The 10494-nt window shown below is 37.2% G+C and overlaps 1 protein-coding gene across 1 annotated transcript; it reads right to left on the bottom strand.

Annotated features, from left to right (window-relative positions):
- Nucleotides 1-4599: 4599 nt before the first annotated feature.
- On the bottom strand, nt 4600-9947 carry LOC122666688 (HIPL1 protein-like). The gene is made up of 7 exons (XM_043862730.1): nt 9785-9947; nt 9486-9643; nt 8053-8841; nt 7754-7967; nt 6104-6282; nt 5174-5421; nt 4600-5057 (listed from the first exon to the last, which is right to left on the bottom strand). Exons 1-7 carry the CDS (start codon nt 9873-9875, stop codon nt 4658-4660), a joined length of 2079 nt encoding a protein of 692 aa, XP_043718665.1. The 5' UTR covers nt 9876-9947; the 3' UTR covers nt 4600-4657.
- Nucleotides 9948-10494: the final 547 nt, after the last annotated feature.

Genomic DNA, 10494 nt, shown 5'->3' with positions numbered 1-10494 from the left:
TCCACTCCCGCACACTTGGGTGTCAGCCATGACACCTCCCTTTCTTGATCTCCCCCCCCCCTAGGAATCGGACTCCTCTACTTCCGCTTGCCCGGTACTGCCGTGTGCCCCCACACACAAGCACGGTGGAAAGTACCGCCTTACCCCTGTTCGCTCAGGCAGGGGTAAGGCAGGGGTAAGGCGGTACATTCCACCTTGCTTGTGTGTGGGACACACACGACAGTAGGGGCAGGTGGAAGTAGAGGAATCGAACGCCCCCCTTAGGGTCCCATTGGGCACCCAATCCCTCCCTGGGCCACCATAGGATGGGGCCACTTGGCACAAACAAAAAACGATCTTATAATCAGGAAGAGATAGCCATAGCCATTTTGATGAGATTATCGAAAGGCGACTTTATCTTCATGATCTGTCTAGATAATGAGCCTGGGAGTTACATAATCTTGGACAAACACTTCTTATAAAACCCAAATAAGGCACTAAAGAGATTTTATACTGTTAGGTCTGACAGTAAATTGGGCATGGATTCATGCATCTAACTTGTTGGGTTGTACTTCTTTCCTTTTACTTTTATCTTTCATTTTTTTTTTTTTTTTTACATTATTCATATGTTATTTTCTAATTTTCACTTCTCATCTCATTTCCCTTCCCTCTTTTTTTAATCTTCTCATTTCTTTATATTGTCTGATCCTTAGTTTTACCTTTGTTTTTTTTGGGATTAAGAGCTTGTATAATAGAGGAGAGGGGGAATTAGGGGATGGGGATAGTCCCCAAGGTGGTTTGAACTCATGATCTCTTATTTGAGGAATTGGTCTTTTGCCAACTGAACTGACCCCGGGTAGTTTTACCTATTTTATTTGTTCAGATTCATGTAGCCCAACTCAATCAGTTGGGATAAGGTTGAACTTCTTCTTGTTGTTGTAGGTAGTGGGTAGCTCGTTAAGCTTTAAATTTGTTGTCTGGCTCATCTCCAATTAAAATAAGATACATATCTTTTGGATTATCTGATGATTAAAAAATAAAAACAAATAATATATAGAATCAATTAAGATGATTTAAGGGTACCCCACTCCCACCGCCTAAAAATAAGTAAATAAATAAATTAAAAGTCACCAAAATCATAAACAATCCATGGCATCGTTTCTCACTTCTTACCTATACTCTACCAAAAGCCAATGGCATTTGAAAATTTCTAACCATTAGATGAATAAATTGTTTTATTTTTCAAGTACTAAAAAGTTCATTCTTAGTTTCGGAATTCTATGTCAACTAGAAACACTTTCTTAAACACTCATTATATATAAATCATATAACAGTTAATTTTGTAATTAAATTCATTTAACATATTGTTCATGTAATTATCTAAATAAGATGATTGGATCAAATACAGAAACATGCATTTTTTGTTTTTTTTAAATCACTAAAAGTTTCCTCTAAAACATCGAATGGTGTACACCTTGCAGGTCTGAAGCATCGATCTACCACTAAAGCAACAATAGAAGAGAAAAAAAAAAAAACCATTGCACCAATTAATGCTCTTGATATTTAATATTTTACCATTTTATTTAAAAATTTTTTAATTTATTTATTTGTTTAACTTTTTTTTACCCTAAAAACTGGATGTGTTCCTATTACGGTTTGATACTCATTAAATTATTTCATATGGCAGCAAAGATTCCAAATGTAGTAATGATTTATTTATTTATCTCTTTTTTTTGGGAAAAAAATCTCTACTTGGTGGTATTTTCTATGCCTTCTCATAGGGCACCGTGAGATGATGTCTCTGTCCCCTTGGTAGATACCCAGGCTTGCTCACCCATTGGCCTAGACGCTTGTGTAAAGACCATGCGACCAAGTAATGATCTCTTGCCGCTTTTGTAACATATAACTAGGTCCTCACTCCTCATAATCTCAAAGGGAGAAGCACCAAACCCATTTAAGGAGAGAAAAAAAGAGAACCTTACAAATTTTTTCCAATATAGATTCAAATAAAAGATGTTTGAAAACTTTTCTCAATATAGATTAAATTTAAAATGTTTTGAGCAAGTCCATACATGGAAGTACATTTATTGCTCTACTCGTTTGGCTAAAATAGTAACATGGGACATATAAAAGAAGAATCAAATGGCATTCCCTTTTAAATTAAACAAATAAACAAGAAAAATCTTGTCGTAGTCAAGGTTTTTTTTTGTTTTTTTTCTTTTATTTTGTTTTTGAGTAAGAGGAGGGGAGAGGGAAGACCCACAATGGGGCTATACAAGGTACCCACTAAGAAGGGGCCAGATAGAGGACTCACTGATTGTTACACAGGATCGTGATTTTCTACTGTCGAATTGTCCGACAGGACCGTGCAGTCTAGACATAATGAGGCACGCAATGACCCCCTTACCCCCACTCGAGCAAGACATTTGGGCAGGGGCAAGGCGGTCACTGCACGCCTCACTGTGTCTGGGCTGCACGATCCTGTCGAACAGCTCGACAATAGAGGATCTGAATTGTTGTTTCACTACTTACTATCTACTATTTTATAGAGGATAGGGATAGGAGGATCAAACACTCGACCTCTTCCTAGACTCCACTAGCTAGTTTGTGGCCAATGAACTTAAAGCTCATCCCCAATCGAAACATGTTGTAGCCAAGGTTGGTGAAATGAAAATCTTAATCTTATTTTTTTTGTCCTTTTAATAAAAATATATGTATTCAATGAGGAGGATAAATCCCATCATTTCAAATCTTCTAAAAAAATGTGCAACTTTTAATAATGAGAATTGACAACTCACTTTGAAATTAATGTAAAAATAAATTTTTATTCGTACATTAAGTAAGACACAAAGACAATCAAAAGAAAATTACGAGATTTTTATGCTTACAAAGTTAGTACATTAGGGTTTCAAATTTAACACATAAAGCAACTCTCATTTTCTAGTGTACATATATTCGAGGAAACTGTACCATGTAATAGATCTATTTATTTATTTAAGATCCTAACACAGATATACTAAATCGATGGTAGATTTTGCATGTTTATAACACTCCTATCCCATATACACGCATGCCTTTTCGGTTTGGGCCAGGTTGGACTTGAGGCTCAACCCAAAGCCCATCTCTACCAAGCCTCGGGCCCAGCCCAAGCCCATAAATTTTGGGCGCTCTTGAAACCGATCAATCGAGCAAGCAGTTGTTCACAATTCAGGACTTAATTCAATCAAATACGCCCGTGTACCCAGATTTTAAGAGCTTCATTTTGCTACTTGGTGGACTCTATCTGGGCTAAAACTAGACACATAAGATGGGGACCTTGATTCTTCCAGATCACAATATTTGAGCCTCATCCAATCTACCATGTGGCAGAAATTTGGGTCATTCAGACAAGCTTATTTTTTTTTTTTGGTTGAAATTCGGACAAGCTTATTAGGACCTTAGTTAATAAGTTTGCGTATTATACGCATATTCGAATGTTTAATTCAAAAAATATTATATGATATTATTTTGTTTATTAGGTAGTGAATGTCTGTTGCATAGTGAATACATGCTCGTATTTTTGCTTAAAGAGTGGCCGTGTTAAACACGTACCGTATCATTGCCGTACGTGTTTTATTATGCCGAATTTTTTAAAAGTGCTATTTCTGTCTGATCCGTTTAATTGTCGTATGTATCTGTACCCGTATGATTGCCATTCCCGAACTTACTAAATAAGATCAGGACAGCCTGTCTTGAGTAACTTAGCCATTTATTTTCTTTCCATTAGAATGTGAGGAGTGGTGTTAAAGATCCATGTATAGAGGGACATTATTCAGGTTTTTCTTTGGGTGCAAAGGGTAGCAGATGGTTTGTTATGCGATATTGGAAAGTGAAGACTAGTTCATAAATAATTGCTACTTTGAGAAGTATTTGTTACACAAATGTGATCAGGAGAGTCAAACCCATGACCTCCTAGGGGGCAAGCACTTCAACTGGCAAGCCTCCAATCAACCGAGCAAGCGGATGTTCACATTAGTATGATTTCAATGTGGTTGAAATCACACCTAATGAGATAAGATCTCAAAACCCAAATTGGTATCACATTGAAGTCACAACTGATTAGTGTATTTTGAAAACCAAGGAGACTTGACAGAAGAAAATATAATCGTTTTCTCCTGAATACATGTCATAATAGCAAATAGATCTAAAGGAAATTTTGGTCCAAGAACCCACCCAATACTACATCTTTACAACAATTGCAAAACCAGTAAGCAACCACCATCAACTTCTTGATCATCTTAGCACCCAACACGAAGATAAAGAAAGATTATACTATTTTCACTCCTGAATACATGTTACAATTGAAACTTTCTTCACAAGAATTATCATCAAAAGGAAATTGAGTAGGAATAGCAAGACAATACATCATTTTACAGAAAAGGAGTAAAAAGATGAAGAAAATAAAAAATGAAAAACTCTCAATTAGAATCTGAAAGACATAACATCCCCTCACCATGAACGTGAGCTCGGTTCCCTTTACGCATCCGATCTTCCAGTTTATGAAGATTGTGGATATAAGAATAGATTGATTAATTCATTGAAATAATCTGATCTATTCCCCCCCCCCCCCCCCCCCCTCCCCCTCCCCCTCCCCCTTGCTACAAGATTCTCCATATAGAAAAGAACATCAGCAAAGAGCTCAAAAAATAAGCCCCACTAGAAGCATTGATAGAGAGAACAAAAGCACCAGGTCATAATGTTGTTTCCTTATTGAGGTCCCAGATGAGGGGGAATGTGAGGGACTTGGACTTGCAATGGATGTAACATTTTCCTTTGAGCACATGTAGTTGCAGCGACTTGGACGAACAATTCTGTACGTACCACTAGTGGTAAAAAAATAGACATCCATCTTATTATCCTGCCCAAATGAGCTAAAGTAACCCAAAGCAGGGAGACTATTTCCTTCTGTGAATTTACATTGGATTGGGGAGTCATTAGCACATGTGAAAGGAACCTGGTTGCTGGTGAAGTGTCCACTGTTTTCTGGATTTTCAAAACCAGCCCATATAGCTTCCGCATAGAAATCGGCATATATGTAACTGAAACTCAATTGAGAATACATGAATAACAAGGATAGATTAAATTTAAAGCAACACAAAATCAGTTCATAAATTACTTTTAACTAATCAAACATGATAGGGAAAACCCAACTCACCTTCCATATGTACATGGGTCGGACATGGACCGATAGAAGTATCCACCTATGATTGCTGCTCCCCCTGTTTGTAGGTTCTTATTTATAGCAGAGTGGTCATATCCCATTACAGGGAAGATGGGATTTATTGAGTTGGCAGATGTATTTCCACCAGGAGATTGTTGAGGATTGTAAACATAGGGACCCTCAAAAACACGCCATCCATAGTTGCCACCTTTTGTGATAAGATCAACCTCTTCATATAAATCCTGTAATATTCTAATGAATGTGAGTACAAAAGAGAACTCACAATTAAGATATTAGTAAATCATTGAACTCCTCAAGAAGAAGCTTAGGACAACAAATACAGATTTCCTGGAGGCATCAGAACTGTATGCAGCTTACTTTGAACCCAGAAAATGAGAAAGATGAGTAAAGTTTTCCTTCCTGATAGATGTTCACTGCCATTGATGCAAGCTACTATAGCCACACATTTTGTTAATAGTTATCAAGAAGGATAAACCTCACTCACCTTCTCAAGATTTGTTACACATTTCAAGAACCTTCCCTGGAATTCTGACAATTCACTTACTTTCCCATTTGTAGATATCCCCTTTACTCACCTCCAGCCTTGTAAGAGATTTGATGCACATTAACCAATTCTGTTTGGTGGTAGGGAGTTAGGGACCATTTCAACCCATCAAAGTAAGTGAATTGTACCCTTTTTAAGGAAGGGAATCAGTCAGGCAGTCAGTGACCAGTACAATTTATTGGTGTCTCTGATCATCTAATTTTGAACCTTAGCTGATCACACCTTTTTTTGTCACATTGAAAATCAAAAGAAAGTGCCTAGAAGAAAATATGTACTCAAATTCTAACACAGGGTCACAATAAAACAGAACAAAAGCTTTAATCATGTCAAAGCAAGTAGAAGAAAATTAATCTGTGAACCTCGCCAACATCTGCACAGAGAAAATAGGAAGGCCTCTCTGGATCAAAAGCACAGCGCCAAGGATTTCTAAGCCCCAAAGCAAAAATTTCAGGCCGCAATTCATTGTCTTGAGAAACTGGATTATCTTTTGGGATAGAATAGTTTCCCCATAGACCGAGTGCAGTTATTTGTGTTGCACCTGGAAACACAAGAGCCAGCGTGTTAAAAGAATGACCTAGAAAGTACAAGGCAGACATGAAGCAAATAAAGATATTATCTTGTTGTTCATGCTACTTCATTAAGGAGTTAAACAACTATACCTGTCAAGGGAAAGAAAAATATAGATATGCATTCACTGTTCTTTTCTTCTTCTTCTGTTTTTTGGATGAAATGCTTTAACTGTTCTCAAATTTAGAGAAAATGAACACGTTTTCTAATAAATCTCTAGGTAATCAATCAACTCTTAGCCAATCTCAAACTAACATTACTTCATCCACCTAGATATAAAAGTGTGGTTTACACCCCTATAATTTCTACCTCCCTTTGGACAATTTTACCAAGAAAATATAGAGTCAAGTGATTAAATATACCAATGAAACTAAAGTTTGGATCCTACAAGAAGGTAAACAAGAAAACATTTGAGGGAGCATAAGGTGAGTATTCACCCCCAAACCCCCCCCCCCCGCCAAAAAAAGGACATAAGGTGGCATTCTTCGGTAAAAATTAAGGTTATGGCAAGTTGAATGCAATATGAGGACAAGGGAAAGTTAATTCATACTATGGCTGTTCATTTAGCCAACGCAAACAATTGAAACCTCAGTGCCTTGTATCTCTATATAAGGTGACCTGACCCCTGCAAAAACCTCTTCCACAGTTAGGGAGTGGAACCCTTCTCCGAATCTGAGTCCAATGAGAGGAGTGTCCAATTTTGCATGTTATCCTTCCATAGTGGAAAGAGTTATGAGTAATAAACAATATGTTTCATAAGGTGCACAGGAAAACCTCAAGTCCACAATTTAGGAGTGTGATTCATCTCCAAATCTAGTTCTATTAGAATGGGAAAATACTTCACAATTCCTAGTTTCATACTGGAGAGTAAAAATGAGTAAAAAGTAGTATGAGGTTCAATTGTGTAAACAAGTATCTGTAGAACAACTTTGATCAGTTCTGTAGAGTGACATGAAAAAACATAGTAACAATTAAGGGTCTTAATAAAAATTTACAGGAAAAATACGAATAAAATAAATTACATAAACAAATAAAACTGATTAATAACTCATTGTGTTGCAGTCTGTCGCAGATTTTCACACACACACATTCTCTGTTCAACTCCCAGTTTTGGGGCCTTTAGAACCAGAGAGAAACAGATGATAATGGTGATGAATCACCTCTTCAACTAAGAAAATAGATTCTTACAGATTCTTTAATCACACTAGATCTTCTTTCATTCAAATGTAGCTGCTCTATGTGAACCCAAGAATGGAACTCAAAACTAGGAAATATAGGAACCAAAATGGAAAGAGCAAAAGATCCAATATGCTTAACTAAAATAAAGATGGTGGAGCATTGGTCAAATATCCTTGACAAAAAATAGAATGCAAGAAGCAAGATACAGTTCTAACAACAGGAAACAGAACAAAGCACCCAAGGTTATTCGCCATTCTACTCACTTGGAAAGTTATCCACATCGAACCTCATGATCTTTCCAAGCAAAGATTTCTTGTTTTGGGAAAAATTGTAGGGGTCACCAACACTCCCACCATCTCCCATCATGAAGTACAAATACCCGTCGGGTCCAAAGAGAATCTGACCCCCATGATGACTTGTATAAGGAAGGCCCATAGTAAATATTCTTCTAACTTCTACTTGATTACCATTTGTAGCCTAGAAAAAATCAAAACAATAGAAATCAATTGGATACCCCCAGAAAGAATTATAACAGGAATACAGAAAGTATCAAGAAGCATACCAATGAAACTTGCGACGTAGTACCATTAGCTGAGAATTCTGAGATGACACTATAATACTGGCATGGAGAACCCATGTTAGAAGAAGGAATGTTTGAAGGATTACAATTCACATCTGAATCACATGAGCACCTCCCAGAACATCCATCCCATATAGACTTTTGACAGTTGAATGAAACAAAGAAGCGGCCATTTTTCATAAAGTTTGGATGAAATGCGATGCCCATTAACCCTAGATCGTTAAAAAAAGATACTTTATCTGATATATCTAGAAATGGACTCAGTTCACTAGGTTCTAATGTTCCCCCAGATTCCACATCAGGAACAGTTGCCAACCAGATTCTACCCTGTTGGTCAGATAAGAAGACACGATTAGATCCATCAGGATGACCAATCATATCTATGTAAGTTCCATTCCCAACTTTCTCAAGGCACAGACCGCTTGTGGGAGGCAAAGTTTCAGCATTATTTAGTGAAACTGGTTGACCATCAAAACATACTGAATCTTTACCAGAAGCTCCCCCAAATGTTTTACAGAATTCAGTTTTTGACTGCCAAAGATCAGCAAGTTTGGAAGAAGTGGAATCCACATTTTGACTGCCTTGCAATGGAGCAAAAGGGGAATTCAACATAGACACATTATAGCATGTATCCCAAACTATTCCACAAAAGTCATTCGCTGCACCGTTAGACTGTGATGAACCTACTGAGACGGTGGAGTTGCATAGAACAGGAACTGACCGAAGCCTAGAATCAATTGTAAACAGCTCGGCTGAAAATTGATCACAAGTCTGCATACCATGGAAATCTGAATTAGTCTGACGGAAGTTGTTAAACAGATAAAAGCACTTATAACAATGACTACATGCAATGGCATGTAGAACAAAACATGTTAGGCCCCATTTTAGTTTCACATTAAAATATCAAGTCAATAAACTTCCAGAAAGGGTTTTGAACTGAAAAAAAGAATTGATAAATGTTGTGAAAAACAAACATCTTATATAATCGTAAAGCAATAGTTTCAATCACAGATTCAGCTATTGTGATTCTTCCTTTCATTAAATAATGATCTAGGACTACCTGATTTTCAATTTCAGCTTATATACAACATAATACTTCTCTTGATAAATCTAAGCTGGAATTTGATGTCCTAAAATTCAGTGTAATTATAACTTTGCTAAAATTTGTTAGTGAACTTGGCCTATAAGTTTGAAAGTTGAGAGTTGGTGGAATATTTCTTGCATTATTTCCTATTGGGTAACATGTGAAAATGAAAATTTATACTTGGAAATGTAGGCACCATCAGCAATCCAGATGGTATGTTTTATTAGTACAGATTACAGAATGCACTGTAAATAATTCGAAGTAGAGGATTAACTATCTGCATCTTATGGGGCTACCACTAATCAAATCTGTCTGGCCAAGAAAGGCTTACCGCACAGAGAATTGCTTTCATAAGAGAAGCACAGGTAGGATTTGAGATGTTCATAGACTGATAACGTGTCTGCAATTGAAGATCCTGGGTAGAATTACAACAGACATTTCCTTTGTAAGGGCAGAAGGTGAGAGGTGTCTTTGGAGTCGAAGGTGCAGCTGTTACAATCAAATAAACTCAGAATTCAGTCATAAGAGTAGCAAACAAAGCATTAGAAAAAGGTTTGCAAGGAAAAAGAAGAAAGTTAAAAGAAAAGATAATTATAAAGCAGAGAGAGGGAGAAAAAGAGGGAGACCCACTTGAGTCAGTACATAAGGGATGTGAAGAAGAAAACCCAGGAAGCAATAGCAATAGCCCAAAGAGGCAGAGAATGCCAAGTACACAATTCATCACTCAGTCTCAGTGGAAACAAACAACAAACAGAAAAGGCTCACTCTATTTCTCTCTTCTCTTCTCCAAGAGGGATTCAAAAAGAACACCTCAGACAATCCATCAATGCCTTTGTCTTCCAATATATAATTATCTGGTGAACAAATGATTGGAGATGAAATGCTCTGCGTTATGAAAGTCTCCGCTAATGTACAAATCAGACAACCCATCATTCTCTCTCTCTATGAAAAATGAAAATTGAAAAAACCATATTTTGTTATTGAGGGGACCATTGAGTTGAGTTGATCTATCCAAAGATATTCAGTAATTAGTGGCCCAACTCCCATGTCAGTGTGGCTAAGAAGACATCAGAGCTTAAACAAAACAAGATCACTGTGGGCTCGTAAGGGGTTTCCATTAGAAAAAAAGAATGGAGAGAAAGATACTCAAAAGTAGACATACTCAACTGGAGGAGTCTCCAGCTCCAGCTAGTTCCACTTCCACTGGAGGAAGAACAAAAGAGATGGCAAAGGACAAAAAGCAAGTCATGAAGGACTGACTTTTGAGTAGCATCAGCACATACGTCTGGCTAAGACTTCCCAATTTAATATCAAACACATGGTATTTCAGACAGCCCACA

The sequence above is a fragment of the Telopea speciosissima genome, chromosome 7 (assembly GCF_018873765.1).
Source record: "Telopea speciosissima isolate NSW1024214 ecotype Mountain lineage chromosome 7, Tspe_v1, whole genome shotgun sequence".
Classification (NCBI taxonomy): domain Eukaryota; kingdom Viridiplantae; phylum Streptophyta; class Magnoliopsida; order Proteales; family Proteaceae; genus Telopea; species Telopea speciosissima.
The sequence above is the reverse complement of the archived record's forward strand: the minus strand, read 5'-3'. Positions and strand labels throughout refer to the sequence as shown.